This window comes from Colossoma macropomum, unplaced genomic scaffold (genome assembly GCF_904425465.1).
Source record: "Colossoma macropomum unplaced genomic scaffold, Colossoma_macropomum, whole genome shotgun sequence".
In the NCBI taxonomy this organism is placed as follows: Eukaryota; Metazoa; Chordata; class Actinopteri; order Characiformes; family Serrasalmidae; genus Colossoma; species Colossoma macropomum.
The window spans coordinates 25,977,731-26,001,321 of NW_023494809.1; the positions used below are offsets into that span (position 1 = coordinate 25,977,731).

A 23,591-nucleotide genomic window follows, 5' to 3' on the forward strand; every position below is an offset into this window, starting at 1 on the left:
GATTTATAGTTTCCTGGGGTGGGATTTAGACAAGCTGACTTGCTGTTAACCCTTAGCAGTCGACAGTTAATGCAATTACACATTTAGCTAAGTGATTCGTTAAATTTGCATTCAGTTTACATTCTTTCAAATCTGCATGTTCAACGATTTTCCGTTTGTTTTAATGGCTGTGTTTACATGCCAAAATTTTCGCCAATCTGATTGAATACATTCCGATTATAGATGAAGACTGAGGTGTTTATGCTCACTCTACTCAACAATCTGATGGAAAATCTCCGTTTAGAACCACTTAGTGTAGACGTTACCATGACAACAAGCATCACGTGAGTCCAGTCAGAGTGAGATGAGCAGCAGTGAGCAGTGCTTGTGTTTTTAATTACTTTAAAATGATGTCAGACTCAGGAAAACGTCCTTCACATGTCCTTATTAAAGAAGGCCGAGAGGAAGACGTCGTGTTCTGAGACACATAAGCTGGACGTCCGTCCCACCGCCGTCTTTTAAAGATCAGAGCATAAACTTCGTCTCCTCTGCAGACCAGTTTCTGCTCCGCCATGTTGAACGGTATAAACTTTCACTATGACGCGACAAACATGATCAGAACGGACTTAAACTTTCAGATAGGGAATGTAATCAGATACAGACGTTTACACAGATATTATTCTTCTATTTAACAGATTATTTACAGGATTCAATCAGACAGAAAGTGCATTCCAAATGGCTTCAATCAGAATAGTCCATTCCGAGTGACGTGTATACATGGACGTACTCTATTCCGATTGAGCTATTAGTCAGATTATTAACAGATTATCAGGCTGTACGCAAACGTAGCTAATGTCAACTAGTGACAAAAGCATGGCAAAAATGACAAGATTATGGTGATCTCAGCAAATTCAAATCATAATAAAATATCTCCTCTTTTACCTCCAAACATAACATCATTTGAAAGTCCAGAAATTCTTGTTTTAATATGCCACGAGCAAAAAAAATTCAATCCAAATGACATCAGGCTTTCAGTAACGACGGCAGTAACCGCAAACCTTAACACTTTAACCCATAAAACAGTTACAACAGCCTTTAAGGCAAATACCCGCTTACAAACACTATGCTTTCTCATGCTGTGGCAAGATTCAAGGAAACTGTCTTAACAAATGCAATGTCCTGGGTACATCTGTTGGTGTGACACAGGTTTGCCCGTCTGTGAGAGGATAATGGAGTGGGTGAAGGATTGTTCTTAGAACTGCCTTGGAGCGTAAGAAAACACATGGGTCCTGACACGCTGCGGCATTCCAGGCATTCAAAGCAAAAGCGCAGGCAGCGCTCTGACAGGTAAGTACGGATCTGACAGCAGAGCGTCTGAAGCTAACAGCTAACAGGGACACTGGATTTCTTCACCTACCTCTTTAATTCTGAGGCAAAAAAGCAGCTGTTTCTACCCTTTAGCCTACTTTTCCTTTAATAAAGGCATTCCTCAATGCAGCCGCCGCTTTTAGTTTCACACGGAAAGAACATGATCTAACAAAGCCAAAAGTATAGAGCTTTTAGTTTTTTATATATTGAGTCAGCCACCATATGAATAGAAATATACTTTATACCTCAGTTAATGCCTTTATACACATATATACACAGATCAGGCATAACATTATGAACACCTCGTTTCTTATTGCCCATTTTATCAGCTCCACTTACTATATAGGTGCACTTTGTAGTTCTACAGTTACAGACTGTAGTCCATCTGTTTCTCTGCATACTTTGTTAGCCCCCTTTTACCCTGTTCTTCAGTGGTCAGGACCCCATGGACCCTCACAGAGCAGGTGCTATTTGGGTGGTGGATCATTCTCAGCACTGCAGTGACACTGACATGGTGGTGCTGGGTTAGTGTGTGTTGTGCTGGTCTGAGGGGATCAGACACAGCACAAAGTGCACCTATATAGTAAGTGGAACTGATAAAATGGACAACGAGCATAGAAACAAGCAGGTGGACATAATGTTAAGCCTGATCGGTGCAAGTAAGTCAAGTAAGTGTATAACTGTTTTCTTGCACAACAAACACTATTTTTCGCATAGAAAAATGCAACATTTTTTCGATTTTTAAGTTTCACAGGCAACATGAACTCCACCAATCACGGTTGTCTCCAGTGTTGGCACCATAACAACCATATAAAATTTCATCTCCTGAAAGAGACTCAAATTCCCTGTGCTTCCTTTGCTTTTCCAAAGTGCATATAGCATTCCTTCTTTTAGTTTGCGGTGCACACAACACAACAAAATTCACTTTTTGTGTCAGCTGCATTTTCGCATCAGCAGCACTTTCACGTCACTTGCATTTCTGCATGGATTGTATTTTTCGCATAGTTTATTTGTGCTGCATTCGGCGTATAATGGCCTTTGCTCTAAATTAATGAATCAATAATAAGTTATCTTTCATATATAAAGAACACGATCTAATGAAGCCAACAATTCATATGTACCATAATGCTTATTTGCACATGTTAATATTTATAAATGTTCATATCATTGTAATATTCTGTAGATAATAGTCATCATAGTATGTCCTTATCTGTATATGTACGGATAATCACACATCCCTTTAGCTCATTTCACACCGTCTCTTTACTATTCCTTATTTTATTTATTGTATTTTTATTTTATTGGTCCTTTAGAGAAATATTTCTTAACAGTCTGTGTGCTCGTCTGATCTATTCAGTATGTTACATATTGTACATGTGTGCACTCACCGAGACAAATAACACGCTTGGAGAAATAAAGTGATTCTGATTCTGACTTTTTTTTTCCATTTGCACCACAAACTACCATTTAGAGCAAGCAAATATGAATAGAAACAAATCAATAATCAGCGTTTCCATTAGATCTGAATCCTATTCTGAATGTGAGGTCGCACTCACGTCGCAGAAACATCCAAAAATAAAGGCAACGTGGTGTTTCTTTCCCTTAGAGAAAAGTCACGTGTGAAAAAACGTGTGCTTTTTGCACACTACACATGTTAAAAACGTGTTATCGTGAAAAAATGTGTGATTACTTAAAAACACGTCGACTCTTCTGTAAAGGTTTATATAGAAAACACAATAAGACACAGAAAGCTCCGATTCCCCAACACGGATCTCTGATGATGCATTAGGTAAGACAGGGTTGACCCATAACGTGTGACTTCTTGTGAACCAGCTGTAACAAGCTAATCATACTAACATCACTGTCTTAAAGGCGGCTATGTTAGACCTAGTAAGAGCACTTACCTTGTACACTTGTCCATATGTGCCATTTCCCACAAGCTCCACCAGCTCGAATATGCCTGCAGGGTCCTGGGGGAAAGATTGAAATGAAAGAAAGAGATTAGCCACTATTATCTTTCTCACACAAGCATCAAGAAGATTTGCTAGATAATCCATACCATACACACGCTGCTGCATCCTTCTGTGCTGCTCGCATACCAAGAAGGAGATGCACTGTCTGACACTTAAAGACATTCCACAGCGAAACACAGAGAGAGGACTAATAAAGAGCCCTCAAGCTTTTCTAGAGTCATATAATTAGTCTACTTAAGGTTGAATGATATGAAAGATATGAATGATAAGTTGTAATAGTTATAATCAGACTATAATGTGGTAATCTTTTACATTAATTAATATAATTAATATCATTATTATATTATTATACACTTTATAATGGTATTCTGTGTTTTCCTGATAGGTTGATATCACAGTGTAAAGGGATCTAATGGTTTAACAGGTTTTCTCAGACTGATTCCAGATACAGTTGATGGTTTCTTATCTTATCTAATCTAAAGGTGTCCTACTAGAATCTAGTCTCCAATTCCCATTAGAAAGTAAAACTATCAGGTTTCAATCCTAATGGTTTTAATGTTTTTTGTTTTCTTTAGCAGGCATGGATCACTAGCTTCAACAGACTGGAGCAAATTTAGCATGTCAGCTCAGGGTTTGGGCATCGGCTTGGGGCTGGGGTGTGATCTTGTAGTTTGCAAGTTAGCTCAGAGCTTAGGTGTTAGTGCGCAGTTAGTGTGTTAGCTCAGGGCTACAGTGTTTGTTAGGGTGACCAGATGTCCCCATTTTCCGGGGACAGTCCCTGGTTTTGGTGGCCTGTCCCTGGCTGGAGATGTCCCGGGAAATGTCCCCATTTTTCACTGTGAAATAAAAACACATCGGAAAGTCTTAAAAAACACCTGGCGGCAGAGCAAACAGGCAGAGGTCTCACACTGTGCTTGTTTTAGCCAACAGAGGGAGCTGCTGCTGCTATTTACTAACCACTTCTACCACCTTCGCCTAGTTTTAGCTTCGACCAGAAGCTAGCAAGCGTCGAGTGAGTCCACAATGTCACTTGTACATGGTTTTTCAGAGACTCCAAACAGAGAGTTATGAGAAAAAAAAGTAAGATGGCTGAACAAGAGACCAAAGAAACCCACAAATGTGAGAATTTTCTCTGTTAAAAATGACAATAACCACTGTATTATCTTAGTTTAATGTCGTTTTGGTGTATTATGGTCCTTTTCTTCATAACAAACATAAAAAATCGCTAATACTATGCTGATGTCTCGGTAGCTAACTAGCTAGCACTTTCCTGTTCCAGTTCTGATGCCTGAAGCGCCAGAATGTAACTGCTGCTGCATTTAAGGTGGAACGGGAACATTTGAACAAGAAGCTGGTGAATATCTGACTTCAGCTTCATATCACCAAAGAATTAGCAGTGGGTGATAATAAATAATTGCCCCCCTCTTTGAAGGAATATGATGCCCTAAATGTAACTAAAGCCCAGCAGTGAGGAGCTGAACTTTACCCTCCTCTGCTGTCACCAAAGACGGGCCGGGTCGCCTACAGAGCAGCATTAATATCCAGTTAATGAAGTTCTTCATGTTTTTTTTTTGGTTTGTTTTTCAAATTGACGGTTGTCCCATTTCATAGGGCAAGATTTCAACCACAACCCATTGTAACTCCAAAGGGTTAGGATGACACTCGAAAACAAGGGGTAGGGGTGAAGAGAAGAAATGTGATTGGGCCTTCATTTCTAAAAAGTTTAGTTAGTTTACCACAGCTTCTCTCACCATGGTAGGCTACTGTATGATTTTCCAACACGGGTTACAAAGTTACTTAGCTAGTCAAAATACATGGAACTGGAACTGCCCCCAACTTCTTTATTCCATAGATAAAAACACTGGATATTTTCATGATATACTGACCGCTGCACTGGAAACGTCCCTGGTTTTCATTTCAGAAATCTGGTTAAATCAGTGCTAATGTGCAATTAGTTACCTAGGTACTGGGGTGTTAGTGTTCGTGTGTGTGTGTTTAGTGTGTTAGCTCAGGGCTAGCACTTTAGTCCACGCTTAGCATGTTAGCTAAGGCGTTAGTTTAGGACTAGAAGGTTAGTTTCAAGTCTGAATGGATCAGGCAGAACAACTGCCCTTCTAAAGCCTCAAATCTTGTATTTTTCTAATGCTGAATGCTGAGATAAACAGAAAATGGAAAGGCAACAAATATCAATATAAAAAAGATCTACAGTACTACTACAGGAATTTCTATTGCTAAAATAACTGTATACTACAGGATACTACACAGGTAAATATTACATATGCAAGAAAATATGATTATTATAAAAGTAATATACAGCACTATGGAAATCTTACAGTTTCTTATAGTATTACAACAGTACCACAGCACATTTTCAGGCATTTTATTGAGCTGAGACACTGTACTGTACCAAAATTATGAAGTTTGTGAACGGTTATACCCCAATTAGTAATTTTTAAAGTCTGTAATAGATTTTCTTTAGCATTTTTGTGGCTTACTTGAAAAGCAAAGTAAACTACAGTATCAATGTTCAGTATTGCCACTTTATTGAGTATGAAAAGCTGGTCATTATATCCCAATCTGAGAGAGTTAATCTCATAATAACAGTATAACAACTGAAAACTCATTGCCTCAAAACAGACTGAGCACAGAATAGAAGATTTATAGTGGGCAGTTGCTAAATAAGTGACAGTAGAACTCAGATGCAGCAGCTATAAAACTCCTTAAAGCAAAGCAGGAGCCCCTCTATTTTGTGGCTTGACTTCACAAATTACACCAAATTTCCTCTCGACTTTCTTTTAACTAACTGTACAAAGTACCGTAATGAGTCACCTCCACAACGCCTGCATTTCAGAGTGACATCAGGCTTTGAACCTGAATGACTATTTAGCTAAAAAAGAAACAAATTACAGTGGCGGCACTCCGAGACCCGTCCTGCCTCCTGCATGTCTCTGACGGGCCGGTGCAGTTTGAAAGTATCGTGACTGGGAGTCAACAGTTCTGTTCAAGCAGAAGAGAGAAAAATATGACATCAGGGCTCCTTGTCGAAACGGAGCTCGAGTAAAAACAGTCAGTGCCATTTGCACCGGCGCATGCCGTGGCACTTATCACAGCTGACAGAGCGGCGGCGTGCATCAGCGAGCATGAAGCTCATGAAAAATAAGTAAATAAATAATGCAACAAACCTCTAACAATGAGTATGAAAAGACAAGTTGCCATGGCAATCCAACAATAGCTGCCATTCATGTCACCGGAGGGGGAATCTTTTTAAAACTTGGCACTCTGCACCTATTCTAAAGCATCAGCTCAGGGAAGAGGAAGATGATGAGAACGATAACACTGCATGCAAACTAAAACCTTCGATTGAGCTCAGGTCTCCAGTACGGCCTGGCAAACAGCCAGCTGATATAGCACTGATGTTCAGTGGCTTGTTTTAGTAACAAGCAACACCTCTGATGTGAAGGAAACGCTACACTTCTGAGAATTTAAAGAGGAATTCCAATTATTTTTCATCATTTCTGGGTATTTCAATCACTGACATATAAAGTCATTCAGAGTGGTTTGACGTGAAACGAGTCACTGCAGAGAAAATTACTGACTCAGGTTTCTTCGCAGTGGTGGAACCAGGGGTCACGATATCTATAGAATAGTCAATTTACACCGATCAGGCATAACATTATGTCCTTGTTTCTACGCTCATTGTCCATTTTATCAGCTCCACTTACTATACAGGTGCACTTTGTAGTTCTACAGTTACAGACTGTAGTCCATCTGTTTCTCTGCACACTTTGTTAGCCCCCTTTTACCCTGTTCTTCAGTGGGCAGGACCCCCATGGACCCTCACAGAGCAGGTGCTGTTTGGGTGGTGGATCCTTCTCAGCACTGCAGTAACACTGACGTGGTGGTGGTGTGTTAGTGTGTTGTGCTGGTACGAGTGGATCAGACACAGCAGTGCTGCTGGAGTTTTTAAACACTGTCCACTCACTGTCCACTCTATTAGACACTCCTACCTTGTCAGTCCACGTTGTAGATGTAAAGTCAGAGACGATAGCTCATCTGCTGCTGCACTGTTTGTGTTGGTCATCCTCTAGTCCTTCATCAGTGGTCACAGGACGCTGTTGGCTGGATATTTTTGGTTGGTGGACTATTCTCAGTCCAGCAGTGACACTGAGGTGTTTAAAAACTCCAGCAGCACTGCTGTGTCTGATCCAGTCAGACCAGCGCAACACACACTAACACACCACCACCATGTCAGTGTTCCTGCAGTGCTGAGAATGATCCACCACCCAAATAGTACCTGCTCTGTGAGGGTCCATGGGGGTCCTGACCGCTGAAGAACAGGGTAAAAGGGGGCTAACAAAGTATGCAGAGAAACAGATGGACTACAGTCTGTAACTGTAGAACTACAAAGTGCACCTATATAGTAAGTGGAGCGATAAAATGGACAATGAGTGTAGAAACAAGGAGGTGGTCATAATGTTATGCCTGATTGGTGTAAATACTATCCAGAACCTACATGTGTCTTCTGAGTTTTAAATATGCAGTATTAATACGGGAAAACAGGGGTAAATCTGTAAATTTTAGTTTTGTAATTTGCCTTACGACATGGTTTCCCTTCCAAATGGAGAAAGACCCAAGTGCACAGGCTAAAACATCAAATACCATGTTTTTGCACTTTTTTGATTCAATACAGTTCAAACAGAATTTGCTAATCGCTGCTTTCTGTTTTTATTAGCATTTCACAAACTGTCCCAACTTCTTTGGGATTGGATTTGTTTATAAGACAATATGACAACTGATAACTGACGATCATGTAAGTCAGCACTGTTCAACTAAACACTCTCCTTCTCTTTAGTTACTCGTTGCTCTCACTGTTTGACATTTAATATCGGTTGTTCTCTTCTCCCCAGGTTCAAAATGAGGAAGCAGACCCAGAACATCACCATAAATTAGACAGAATGGTTTTTTTCTGTAACATTCTCTGGACAGCTGACAGGTGCCTCATGAATTTCAACCACAAGCAAAGATGCTGACTTGGAAAAAGACCCTTGAAGATGCTGAAATAAACATGAGTTTACACCATGCAGACATTAAGTGGTTCTTGACGCGTGGAGTGTTGCCTAGCATAGCAGGGGGTGGACAGACTGGAATAAGCTTTGCCAGATTCTTCAAAACTGAGCGTGACTTCTAACACCCAGCCACTAAGTATGTGTGGGAAAAATAGGTCAAGCGGACCACTAGGCTCTGTTTGGGTTCCATCGCAACACCATGATCCCTGGCCTACATCAGGACGGCCAGAGTCTAATTTGTCCCTCTGCTGTCCACCAATTAATCCAACCAACATCTTTCGCTTCCACTTCTGAATCAGCCCCCTAATGACAGCCCCCCAAAACCCTCGTGCAACTGAGATGACTGAGCTTTAAACTCAACTCGACTTCTTCAGTTCTCTTCCTCTGTATGATTCATTCTTTTCAACTAGCTGGTGTAAACAAGCCGATCTGGCTGTGGTGCACTAGATTTGATCATCATTAAACGGAATACAGTCTCTAAAGTGGTGGTCCGCAAGTACACAGGCATTTTTTTAGCCTAGTTAGTTACAGCAGCCTCACAGAAGGCCAGTAAAAGCAACAAAACTGTGACTTCACAGAGATTATAGGCTATGAAACATGATATCAGTTAATGCTTAAAATCCCTAATGATAAAAAAAACATGTGGATGGCTTGAGGTTGTACTCACTGTAAAAATACAGACCACTGGTCCAAAGTGATTTTTATTCCTCTGGGTGTTTGCTGTGTTAATATGCTTTAGGACTTGCGCTGTTCATACAAAGTATTTATAACTGCCGTTGGAACTAAACTTCATATCTCAAAAATGGCAGCTTTTCAGGAGAAAGAAAAAACATTCTTAACCTATAATGTACATTACCACTCTAAAGGAATCACCGCTTTCATAAGTGACGCATCGGAATGAAACTTCCAGGCCGAAACCGAAATTCAGGACGCACTGGGTCAAAAAATGAAAAAGCTGACGACGTATCAGTTCAATCAAAACAGTCAAAATAAAATAAATAATAAAATAATCTTACTGGAATGATTACAGTATGTAGGTTACTGTATGTGACAAAGAATAAATGTCCTCGACAACAGAAAACAGTCGGTCAGTTGCACTGACTGGCGCAACAGAGTGAAATGAACAAATGCTGCTTTTAATCAGTTTCTTTCACTTAACATTAAAATTATTTGTAAAGTCTTAGATTTTGAGACATTTAATAAAAAAACACATTTTAAATAAAAATCTTAAAATACATATTAGTGTTCAGCTTATAGTATTTCAATATATCGCTGCTGTCGGAACAAAACCTCTTATCTCCAAAATGATAACTTTACAGGAGAAGCAAAAAACATGCTTTACTTTTAATGTAAGTCAATGGAACCAGAATTCTCACCAAGTTATTTCGGGTCATTTCTTTTAGTCCATTCACTGTAAAATTTACACACAATGTAAAGGACAACAGGTTTTTTCAAATTATGTCAAAAACTGAAAAACAACAAAAATGGAGATACAAGGTTTTCTTCCGACAGCAGCGATACACTGAAACACTATAAGCAGAACACCAATATGTATTTAAAAATTTTTATGTAAAATTTTAAGTAAGTTATTATTGAAAAGAATAACAGCAATTACTAACATGGCACATGATTTTGAACATATGAATGCAATGTAATATAATTCCAAATAATTTTGGACTATTTCTATTAATTCATTCATCATGAAATGTACACACAATGTGAAGTGTAATCAAAACATAGGTTACATCAATATTACCATGCTTGAATTTTGGATAAAGTCAATCATATCCTATTAGGCGTGAGCAAAAATATCATATCATGATACTTAGACATTTTCACAATATTTATGTATCATAATATTTTGACTAACAGATACAATGCATGTGCAATGCCACATTTAAAAACTGCTATAAAAACTATATTTATATTAAACTTTCCACATTCTGTCATACACTAAATCCAGTTAAACAGGATCATATTTTCCCTCTCTTAATAAAATCTAATAAAATATGCAGGCAGTCGGTATTCTTTAAGTAAAGAAGATAGCTACAATATGCTCAGGAAAGCACATTGTTTATCATGATAACACAATTCATCACGATAATTAAAAAGTCTCGTCATCTTGCCCACCTCTATATCCTATAATTTCTAAATTCGTTATATCAATAAGGTATATAGTCTTATGCGGTCTTTAGTGGAACATTTCCTGAACCTCCAGCAGAGCTCACAGCTTTTCTAGCTCACAGTTCTGTTAATTTGTCCCAGAATCGATGCAGAAACGCAGCATGGCCTGTACATGACCCTTTATAATTCAGATACTGGAAAGAGGAAAGGTACATGGAAGGGCGCCATGTTTGAGCATCTATTCTGGGATTCTGGGCAGGGATTACAGCAGCGCGATTTTTTTTTTTCGCCTGCCAAACGGTGTGAATTGTCTCCAAATCGCACCCACACAGACAGGTAGGCAGAGACTAGGAACCGTAGAAACCGAAAAGGAGAGAAAATTCACCTGCATCCACTCAGCGATGGTAAAGTGAGAGAATGGCTGTGCCTCCCACGGCCAGCCGTTAACAGCCTGATTTCCCAGGGCAGTCTGGAGCTGCGTTCAGCAGCCTTAAATTACACACCATTACTGCTGTTCCTTCCTCCATTACAGGGAAATAACACCATAACTCAGCCTGTTTTAAAGCAGAGCAGCTCCGGGCTTAGAACAAACGCAAGCTCGCCTCTCCCTGGGCGATAACACTTCAGGCCTTGCCGAGTACCAGAAACTGCAGGAAGCAGGACCAGAACTGCACAATGTATAGCTTGTTAGCCCTCAGAAGTCTAAAATTAATACTTTCATTTTACAGAATTATATATTTCATCACACAGTAAATGTCTGCATGTCTGACTGCTTCCATCAAGAAATGGCAAAAATATATGTTTTTATTTTTTTTACAACAAATCAACACTGTAGTACATCAGTAGACCTCAGCCATATCTTAAAACAATTAGCACAATATGTTCCAATGGTCTTAGCCCGGAAAAGTATGGCATGCCCACTCCAGGTAGGGGGAAAGGACCTGCCCCAGGTGGAGGAGTTTAAGTATCTCGGGGTCTTGTTCACGAGTGATGGGAAGAGGGATCGTGAGATCGACCGCAGGCTGGGACAGGCGGCAGCAGTAATGCGGTCGCTGTACCGGACTGTAGTGGTGAAGAGGGAGCTGAGCCATAAGGCGAAGCTCTCTGTTTACCGATCGGTCTATATCCCGACCCTCACCTATGGTCATGAGCTGTGGGTAATGACCGAAAGAATGAGATCGTGAATACAAGCGGCGGAAATGAGCTTTCTTCTCAGGGTGGTGGGCTACACTCTACTTGATAGGGTGAGGAGTTCAGCCTTCCGGGAGGAGCTCGGAGTAGAGCCGCTACTCCTCCGCATGGAGAGGAGCCAGCTGAGGTGGTTCAGGCATCTGATCCGGATGCCCCCTGGACGCCTCCCAGTGGGGGTGTACCAGGCACGGCCTACCGGAATAAGACCCCGGGGTTGTCCTAGGACCCGCTGGAGGGATTATATCTCCAAGTTGGCCTGGGAGCGGCTTGGGGTCCCCGGGAATAAGCTGGAGGAAGTTGCGGAGGACAGGGTCATCTGGGATTCTCTGCTCTCCCAACTGCTACCGCGACCCTATCTGGACTAAGCGGTTAACGATGATGATGATGATGTTCCAATTAAAAAATCTTTAATATCAATTATACCACCCCCTCAAACGAATACACAGCATCCACTGCAGCTTAGGCTACTTTCTATTCTAGCATTACTCTATATGTTTTTTTTAAAACATTAACTGTTCTAATGACAATCTTTAACAAAAAAAATCACACATTAAATACTGAGTAACTCTTCTGAAAACCACTTTAATAGTTAGCAAACATGCTCCTATTGAGCTCCTTCTGGTGTAGGTTCACTTGCTTACTAATCGCACCTCTTCCTAGAGAAACTTCAGACCGTAATACACACTAAATGAGTGATCTCCAAAACCAATGCCGACGTGGTTTAAATGAAAAGGAAAGATGTTCTCTATGGTTATAGTGGAGTCACTCTAGAATTCAGCTATATATGCCTTTGGAAAACTATGTAGTATTATATTTTCAGAATTTTCAGAATTCCTTCAAACTACAAAGACACTTAAGCTGTACAGAAAGCGCTGCCGATTTTCTCAGATGGTAAATCACACTGGGAAATGTGCAGCAGAGACAGAGGGGAATTTACTCTACAGCTGCCTAAAGGCTTTTAAGGCTTCATAACAATGCAATGTTTTAACAGTAAGAATAAATAAAACAGTATGTGTAGATATTATTTAATATTATTTAGCAAACTGTTTTTCTGTAAATGAGTTCTCCGTAAGTTCTTTTTTTCCAAAACGGCGATCATCAGCTTTTAAGTATGGTCATCAAGTCACTTGCGATTCATCAATGATACCTAATCATATCGCCAAGGCCTACACACCAATATCCATCCATCCATCCATCATCTAAACCACTTATCCTTCTGGGTCGCGGTGTACACACCAATAACTACATCAAATTCCGTTCAGTCCTCTGTTCTAATTACACATTTGATTGAAAGTTTAGAACCCACTTTGCTAAATAATAAATAATTAATCATGAATTACTAGCAATAACTGCAACTCCTAAGGATCAGTCATTATCACAACAATGGCCTTTGCAATACTGACACTGGCGAAGGTTGCAATATGCTAATGATATGCAAATAACCAATCACAAAATTGTTTTTTGTTTGCTGTTAGTATGCTGACCCATCACAGACACTCCTCAATGAGTTTTCTTTTAACAAATGAAGGCACTGACACCATCTAACAAATGTCACTGGCAGGCCAATCCAGCAGATCAAGGATTCCCAGTAGTTTTTAACGCATCATAAAACATTTTGCAATCATTATATATAAACAAATAGAATCGCAGTACAGTGTTTTGTTCGTGTCATGCAGCCCTGAGCAGGCAGGACCACTGAATGTGTGCAGCATGATGGACAGGCTGTCATTATGTTGAATTCAACCATGGAAATGGTCTGTTTACGACAGTGAACTGTGAAGATCAGAGCACTAAGCAGGGTCAGTTACTTACCAACCGTGGAAAAGGTGATGTTGTTTCATGCTTCAGAGATATTAACCTGACCTCATGTAACTAAAAATACAGACCTGTGCAATAGGCTGTGTGTTAAGAACAGCAATACTGACTACAAATTTACACACAAAGGACACAATGTAAAGGGCTTCAGTTCAGGCTAAGGATGTAATGTAATTCATTTGAATGCTTAACTTAACAGGCCATAATAAATGATGAAGTTAAACTAAATAGTAATAAACAATCACCTGCACACTACATTTCAGAATGGCAGCAGTTAATGTAGTGATGATGTGTAGTCGTATGCAAAACTTACAGGTTTTGTTGATTTTTCCAAGTTAAAAATTAAATATAGACCCTCTATAGAGAACAAACACAAATATGACATTTTCTGCTAATTTTAGTGCACAATTTCTTTTTTTTGCTGAATTTAACATATTGAAAAAAACTAAATATAAAGTGCCATAACATTTTCTTTCAATATGTTTAATTCAGCACATACACATTGTGGTGGTTTTGTTGAGGATATAATAACTTTTCACAGAAAAAAAAAGTACATGAAATTTGACCAGGGATGCCCAAACGTTTGCATACAACTGTACATTATTACTATTTTATTCATTTATTTTGCCACAGTTTGGATCAACATGTGTATTTATTTCACAATTACACAAGAATATTCAAGTGTTCAAAACTCAGATTTAGAAACAAGCATGTGAAGTGATTGAAGGAGTTTCTATTGCGCAGAGAAAAAAGTCTGGAGCTCAAAAATATTACAAAAAAAACAAGGTCACATTTTTCCACTGCATTTCCAAAAACAAGTTCTCATCCAAATGGGGACCAACAGAACTTGGAACCATCATACTAACTGTAATGAACAAACTTAACTGACTTTGTGTTCATTTTACGCCACTGCAATAGCGTGTGTGTGTGTGTGTGTGTGTGTGTGTGTATATATATACACTGTTGTCAGAAAGAAAACCTTGTATCTCCAAAATGGTAACTTTACAGGAGAAGGAAAAAACCTACTTTACTTTTAATGTAAACCATTGGAACCAGACTTTTTCCCAAGTCATTTTGGGCCGTTTTTTTTGTTCCATTTTTCCTGAAATTTACACGCAATATAAAGGGCAACAGGCATTGTAAATTATGTTAAAAACTGAAGAAAAGCAGCGAAATATATAATAGCAGTTGGAAGATTCCAGTTTGGTTAATTTGCTATTGTGCTAACTAGTTAACCACTAGTTAACTTACATAATATAGTAGGGGTGGGCGATATGGCCAAAAAACATAATATAATGATACTTCAAGTTATTTTCACCATGTAAGATATCTCATAATATTTATTTTTTTCTAATATCTGATGCTGGACTGTACTATATCCCACTAACCAGGCCTATTATGCTCTCTTCCTAATGAAACATGCAGTCAGTCAATGTTAAGTACTGACAATATCCATGATATACAGACGAAAGCATGTTGTGACATATTGTGATGTGAATTTTCATGATATATACTATATATCTATAATATAGTGGGCTTTTCTGTACTCTCACACACACACACACACACACACACACACACACACTGTCTACAATTACACACAAACTGTGCGTTCTGCATAAACGTTACAACATTAGTGTGAGCTTCCTAACTACACACTTAAAAATGATGGTTCTTCTAGGGTTCTTTAGTAAAGAAAATGGTTCTATATAGTACCATGAACACTCAAAGAACCCTTCGTATGATTACAGCGTTCTTTGCATCATAAAGAGGTTTTCCGATTCATAGAGAATGTGCTGTATATGGTTCTATATAGAACTTTCTTGAAAATGGTTCTAAGAAGCACCAAAAAGGGGTGCTTCTATTGTAACAAGCCTGACATCATAACAACAGACGAACCCTTTCTGGTGCTATATAGAACTCTTTTCAAAAAGGTTCTACACAGAACCATATAGAGCATCAATCTGAAGAACACTTCACAATGCAAAGAACACTTAAATTGTACAAAGGGTTCTTTGAGTGTTCATTTTCTTTACTAAAGAACCCTTAAAAACATGTTTAAGTGTGTAGCTTCTGTCACTTTAGCAAAAATGTGTAATCGATACTTCAACATATTGTTCTTCACATGGAAAGTAAAGAATTCGGTAAACTGGCGTGCGCTTCGGCCGCAAGCGTTACCAAAGACGGAGCACACGCTCGAGAACCAGCGGATGTTGTTGTTACCAATCGTGCACACTTCCCTTCATACTTTGCGCGTGATAAAACACCCACAACGAAACTTCAAGTTCTTGTTATTGTGTTGAATGTTCTGATAGAATCACAGCAGCTTCTGTTCACGTCATAGCTGTTCCTGTCTCAGACGTGCTGAGCATGTTCTGACAAACCATCGCATTCAGTCTGTCTGACAAACGGTCAAAACATTTTTTATGAGCGCCATATTTAGCCAAGTCATATTAACATGTCAATTATGTGGAAATATCAAATACGGTGAAGTCTGTAAGTAATAAGGCAGTGACGCCACTGCTCTGTTTTCCAGCACAATGAATTAGGCGCCTGATTGGATCTGAACCGATAAGACGCTTCTGTACAAATCGGAATCCATCCTGCTGCTGTCTGGAGTCACATCTTCAGTAAAGACCTGTGAGTTATTCCTGTCTGGGCACAGATTTGCTTCATCACACCACCGACATTAATAACAGCGTGTTGTAATATTAATCAAACGTTAATCATTTCTCACTCTCACTCACTTAAACACTTAGAAATGCAGACTGTAAAACTTCACACAAGCAAATTTATGGTTGTATTTAGAAGATACTTCATTATGAATCGTACTTTATGAACATTTACTGTTGTGCAGTCTTGCTTTGTGGAAATAAAAATCATTCTTTAATTATCAGACTCAGTCCTGCCTGTACAGAATGTTAAATGAATGTTATTGTAATTCACTATTCACTAGACACAACTTACTATGTAATACTGTCGATCAGATAAAGACCACAATACAACAAGTAAACACAGATACGTCCAAGATTACTGAACATATGCACACAGTATAGGCCAGGGGTCGGCAACCCAAATGTTAAGAAAAGCCATTTTGTCCACTCAGCAAAAATTAAACCACCTTGAGAGGCACAACATTTAATGTCCATTACTGGCTGTAAATATGTCTCGGTACGTGCTAATGTAGTTACTGGTATAGGCTAAAAATAAAATACACATGAAAATGCAGACTCTGCTTTAAGCTTTAGTTCAGCTATAGCTGCTTTTCTCACATCTCTGACAGGAAACTTTCCCAAAAGTTTAACAGTTTCTTGTAAAATGTCTCTCAACGTGCGATTTTTACGAGGCTGAAGTCGCTTCTCATTTGCCAGCTTCTTGTTCTGATTTTCCCGTACCACCTTAAATGGTGCCTGAGGCGCCAGAATGTAACTGCTGCACCATTTAAGGTGGAACGGGACAATAAGCTGGTGAATGAGAAACTGACTTCAGCCTCGCAACTTTTTAGTGTTTGACAGTTTCTCGCTGCAAATTAACGCATCAGAAAACCAGCTGGAGTGACTATAAATGAAGTCTATTCATCTCCAAATTATCGACGTCTATCTTAAATCTCTCTCTTCGCCTTTTCGTTAGCTACTAGCTAGGCAAGTCGTTATCTGCGTTGCTATGGTGACCAGCAGTCTGCGCACCAACCATCAGGCTTAAAGGCAGAATTAGCAGTTGCAGGCTACGTTAACTCCATTTATTGTTAAACTGTGCTGAACGATCAGCAGAGCTTTATTTTATTTTTACCTAAAAATCTAATTCTGCTGTGGAGCCGCAACAGGACAGTAAAAGAGCCGCATGCAGCTCCGGAGCCGCGTGTTGCCGACTCCTGATATGCAGTATAGCAAAAAAGTAATACTGTTATTTTCTAACATTTCATCTGTCCAGAAGACAATCTCTCAAGAACTCCACGAGCTTTTTAATGTACTTTTTAGTGGAAGGTCTGTTCTTGTGGCTTCACCAGTGATTTACATCTTGTGGTAAACTCTCTGTCATGACTGCATCAGGGTGAACTGTAATGTTGGGCAAATCTGCTGGATTGAGTTTTAATCAGATCAACAGTCTTTCTTCATGACTAAAGCGTATTCTTTAGGAATCCCAGACTGTGATCTTTGATACTGCTAGGTATGTTCGGTATGTTCTTGTTTCATAACAAGCAGTTGCTTTTCAGCAAATATCTTGTTGATTTCTTTGACTGATTTATTCTGACTTTTCAGCCTCAGGATGACCTGCTTTACTGGAATTAACACTTCTTTACTCTAACACTGCTAAAATCCACAGATGGAATGCCTTTCTGGATCTTTGTTAGGTCTCTTGTAAGAGTGTAATGATGCAACATCACTTAGCGACCCAGGACACAACTGAGCACCAAAGTGTCCAAATATTTATGGTCCATAAACCTATGAATTTGTCTAAAAACGATGTAGAAAATGGTTGTGAATATTATATACAGTCAGTAAAATAGCCAAAATAATTGTAACTTTTGTCTAATTCTGTAGGTCACTGTTTCATGTCAAAGCCAATGTAGTAGAGCACAGAGCCAAAATAACCAAAACTGCATGACTGTCCATTTATGTAGGCAAAACTTACAATAACCCCGGTCAAATTACATGTTTTATTGATTTTCTAAGTGAGGAAAAGTTACAATTAACTGAAATATGTAATTTTCCATTTTTTTAAATTTATTTAACATAAAATCTATGTGTCATAACATTTGCAGAAGCCACAACTTATGTTTTTTTTTACCCAGTATGTTACATTTAGCAAATAAACAGTAATATTGCATTAAAATGTGCACAAGTGTGTTCTCTGTAGAGGATGTGTGAACTTATTTTCACTCAAAAAATCAACAAAGGGGTAACCAGGGGTGCCCAAACTTGCACACAACTGTATATGCACGGCTACTCGAGTACTCAGTTAACCGTTTCACAAGCCAGTATTCAAATACCGAAATCACTGTTCATATTTGTTGCTGCATCATGTAAAGTCAGGAGGAAAATACACAGATAAACAACTCAGTAAAGCACTGATAAGTTTTACAGCTCTGTAAAGTGCCAGTATATTACATTATTCTATGCATCTACAAACAGTGCAGCAAGATATTTCTCAGTTCTCAAAGTTAACTCAACAAACTAACAAGGAGGCACATCATTACAGAAAAAAGGGATTGAACTGAGTAAAAATAAATCAGTAATAGTAAAAGTATAGCAGAGAAAACAAAATGAGACAAATACATATCATACATTTAAAAATGAGGAAACTTTAAGAGAAATAAAATTAACAAATCAAAACAATCAAATAAAATTAGAGCTATTTAGCAGATATAAAGAAATGACACCAAACAAACAACGAAAATAAACTAAAGAAAAAGCTACAATCCATCGCTGCACTGGTCAGCTCAAGTGTTAGTAGTACCTAAAAGTGTGACCCACAGTGACTGAAAGATTTCCCTCAGATATTTCTGATTAAAATGGTTTAACATTTATACCTGTAATTATGGCATAAAATCCTTCTAGCTCTAGTCTACCAGATTACCCTGTTTGTGTATGATGATTAAAAGCTACAGTGCATTAGAAATCAGCTGAAGCCTTTTTATCTCCAAGGTTAATATCTCATTAACTCTTAGGGTCACTTCAATGTCAACATGACCAAGAATCCCTAATATATGGTGACAAAACCCATTTAATGCACAGAAATGTAAGCGCTATACACTGCTTTGGTAGCATGCAGCAGTAATATGGTGCCTACGTGAAGCAAAAAGATGTTAAATTATACAAATACAAAATGTACAAAATCGTCTCAAATGCTTTGAGTACAAGTCTCACACTCTGCACTGTAACTGTGCAATGGAAATCCTTCCTCACAGACATATGAATCACACCATGAGTCTATACGGCTGATGGGAAAAGGGATGTGATTATCTCATTAAAGAATACAGCTCTAGGCCATGAATTTGGAAGTGTAATGAGAGGTGAGGGAACACAAAGCATCCTATAGAGACGACGGCAGCCGAGAAAGTAAAGCAGAAATTCTGCAGGTGAAGATTGGAATAGCACAACACCAGCTCACCAGGACTTATTATCCTCAGTCATTATACCTCCAGGAATACTCATATAAATACACTTTCTTATTATCATTCTAGGAGGAGAAGTTCGTTTTTCATGGTCAGCTTATAAGCTAACAATAAAGCTACCTTCATACGACCAGGAATGATCGCATCTGAGCAAAGGTTTTCTGGCAGGAAGGTCATTTTTGAACTGCTGGACGTTGCATCACTTTAACTAAGACCACACTAACTGGCCATTTCATTAGAAGGTGGACCCACCTAGATGGTCCACACTGCTGGTGTAGTTTGAGACTATAGCTACATTCACATTACAAGCCTCAATGCTCAAATCCGATTTTTTGCTCAAATCCGATCTGACGTGGTCCACACTCGTTTAGGTAAGTGACTCAAATCTGTCGTTAATGTGAACGAACCGGCGTCCTGAAATGACCCTCATGAGCACATCCTACTCAGTAACGTCACGTGAATGAATCAGGTGCGTCATCAGCAAACAGACTAACGAGCAGAACGAGCTTCGCTGAGAAGATAATTAACTCTGATCAGCTCTCAGCTTCATTATTAGAGTGAGATGAAGTAGAAAAAGGTGAGATGTGTTGCTTTTCCACCGTTTACAGGCTTTAACTTCTGTTCGGCGCTGCTGCCATGGTAACGCTGAATGATGGCGCACGCGCAATGGAAAAAAAAACAATGAATTCTGATCTCAGCGTCACATTAAGGTCGCATGAGCACGAATCGGATACGTATCCAATCTAGGACCACATATGAAAGTGTCTCAGGTCGGATTTGAAAAGATCAGATTTGCGTGTCCACACAGCCCTGAAAACATCAGATCTGAGTCACATTAGGGCAAAAAATCAGATTTGTGCCACTTCAACCTGGTAATGTGAACATAGCCTATAGCTCAGTTTCTAACCATAACATCAGTGTTGGCTGGATACTTTTGGCTGGTGTTTAAAAACACCAGCAGTGCTGCCATACCACCCCACCACACAGTCGCATGCAAAGGTTTGGTCAAACAACATGTTTCATTGATTTTGTGAATGAAAATATGTCAACACATCCTCTACAGAGAACACACTTCTGCACATTTTAACACACGTTTATTGATTATTCGGTAAAGTTGACATATTTTTTAGATTTTATTTAATGTTTTTTTCCTAAAATGTTAGTCAGCGGATAAATAAAGTGCTCCCTGTAGAGGATGTGTTCACTTTTCACACAGAAAATCAAGGAAATATGTAATGTAATTGGACCCTAACAGTAAATACTGTAGTGTCGGCGCAGAAGAAGATGCGGAAAACATTGCACATACAGGCAAATCCTCTATATTCATTGAACAGCTACTTCAGTAAACAGCAAGAAATTCCCAGCCTAGTGTAACCCCAACACCGATCCCGGGAGGGAGCAACACAGGAGGACACTACACACGTGGAGGCCGGGACACCATTTCAATAAACAACACAACAACTACTACTACAAATGTCCTTTTTTACAGAAGTAGTGTGGCACATCACGAGAGCCCCTTTGCATGGCCTCACCCCCTAAGCTCCCCATGGTGACGTGACCCGTGAAACCACAATACTGTTATACTGCCCACCACAACCGCAGATCACTACATCAGCTGAATGTATACCAAAGTGCACTGAGAGCTGCTTGTTACTAAGCAACAGAAAGAGGAATACTAGCTAAGGTTAAAGTGGCCGCTGAGCCTCTGTAAATAAATCTATCTGAATGTTTGACTCTCTGGTGAAACACTGTAAAAATGGCAGCAGTGTACAGTTAAAAACAAACACCCTAATGCATTTACGGCCCGCAGCTCATTACAGAGGAAAACACTGAACGGTAAATGTTGTAGGTTGCTGCAAAATGTGTAGCCTAGCCAAGTTTTATACTTGTACTTTGTACTAAAGTTACACCCAAGTTGACCAAGTCTTTCAAGTGACTAATGTTCATGCTCTTTTAGTGATTCATGCATTTTCTGAGCTATTTAATAAACTAGAGCTACATACTACATACAGCACGATACTAATGAGGGTGTTTGGGTTCCATATCAGTCACAGCCTAAGTGAACAAAGCTGTGTGAAGACTCTCAAACCTTAACATACATACACCGATCAGGCATAACATAAGATTTTAATCACCTCAGTGTCACTGCTGGACTGAGAATAGTCCACCAACCAAAAATATCCAGCCAACAGCGTCCTGTGGGCAGCGTCCTGTGACCACTGATGAAGGACTAGAGGATGACCAACACAAACTGTGCAGCAGTGGATGAGCTATCGTCTCTGACTTTACATCTACAAGGTGGACTGACAAGGTAGGAGTGGACAGTGAGTGGACACAGTGTTTAAAAGCTCCAGCAACACTGCTGTGTCTGATCCACTCAGACCAGCACAACACACACTAACACATCACCACCACGTCAGTGTTACTGCAGTGCTGAGAATGATCCACCATCCAAACAGAACCTGCTCTATGAGGGTCCATGGCAGTCCTGACCACTGAAGAACAGGGTAAAAGGGGGCTAACAAAGTATGCAGAGAAACAGATGGACTACAGTCTGTAACTGCAGAACTACAAAGTGCACCTATATAGTAAGTGGAGCTGATAAAATGGACAATGAGCGTAGAAACAAGGAAGTGGTCATAATGTTATGCCTGATTGGTGTATAAGCCTTTACAGAAGAGGTTCACTACCTCATTCCTTCCACTAGCTTACAAAACCTACAAATGCTCTTCTAAAATCCAGGCACTGTCAAACACTTGTTCAGACATGCTGAGAAGAGCTAAAACCTTCAGCTTAGCAGCTACAGGCCTACACATGAATGAAGTGCCTGGAGGGCCTACTGACCAATAGCCTATATTCTGTCCTATTGGCAAGGGTCTTTATAGTGATTACAGGCACAAGCCTGCCCTAAAAAAGCAAACCCTGCTGTGTGTCACTAGAAAAAGGAACATGAAAAAGGTAAAAAAAGCAAACGAGGAACAAATTTACCCATAACTGAAAAGCCCTTTCTAATAGGAGAGAGAATTTTTTATCATTATTTTTGAACACATCATTGAACAGCACACCGACTAGCCATTCAGCACGGCGTCCATAAAGCCACCAGAACCCTTGAGTATGGGATGTGAGCGGCAAGGTTTTTGAAGAGAGCAGCTGTCTTCCACGCGTGCAAAGAGAAACAGATTGCCCTCGCTGAGTCATACGCCCAAATGCGGCTCCCTAAACCACTAGGCCTTAAATAAATCAAATGATCCGGCAGGAGCTCTAATTCAGCGCCAATTACAGCAGCACATTAGCACATTACACCTCTACGCCTCTGCTGTCAATGCTTCGTTACCGCTCTTTTGACAGGCTCGGCTCACGCGGGCACTGGGTCATTGGAAGTCGGCTCCGCTGCGTCACAAACGGCACATTTCACTTCACCGCACATGCTGGCCACAATCTCGAGAAGCATCAGAAAGATCGTCCACTCTGTAGCACTAATGCAGAAGCCAATGAGAGGAGGACTTTAGTCTGGGGTGGTCATACACTTATCTTAAAGAGTTCCCCTATCTAAATGTGAACATGCCTTCCAGTTCAAACACTTTTGAGGTTGACTTGGGTTTCGAACTTGTTAGTGACCTTTGCTTTTTTCATTATGGCAAAGAAAAGAACAGTTTTAGTGGTAAATTCTTTATTTTTAGCAGTCACTGATAAGGCCACAGATGTTTTCCTACATCTTTAACCGTTATGGACATTATTACAACAAGCAACTTGTTAGAAAGATGCCAAAATAGGGCAGGTTCACTAATAGCAAATCTTACCGGTGCATCTACCAAATAGGCTCTGCTAGCAAATCCTCCATGTTTCCGACAACAAAGCACTTGAACACAAAGACTTCGTAATTACAACTTAGCCGGTGGTAAAACAGGAACATCCGACAAGCATGTGAAGGCAGTAATAGTCTAGAGGGGAGCTGGACGC

The 23,591-nt window shown here is 39.6% G+C and overlaps 1 protein-coding gene and 1 long non-coding RNA gene across 3 annotated transcripts in view; one reads left to right on the top strand and one right to left on the bottom strand.

Annotated features, from left to right (window-relative positions):
* The window catches only part of tnikb (TRAF2 and NCK interacting kinase b), a 108,551-nt gene that overhangs the window by 79,793 nt on the left and 5,167 nt on the right, over positions 1-23,591 (bottom strand). For both annotated transcript variants that reach the window (XM_036557944.1, XM_036557945.1), the window contains exon 2: positions 3,252-3,317. In XM_036557944.1, coding sequence (XP_036413837.1) covers positions 3,252-3,317 — 66 coding nt within the window. The remainder of the gene's footprint in view (positions 1-3,251; positions 3,318-23,591) is intronic.
* LOC118798565 lies at positions 1,076-8,497 on the top strand. Its single transcript, XR_005006068.1, has 3 exons — positions 1,076-1,326; positions 8,053-8,130; positions 8,228-8,497. It is a non-coding gene; the product is annotated as an uncharacterized LOC118798565 (long non-coding RNA).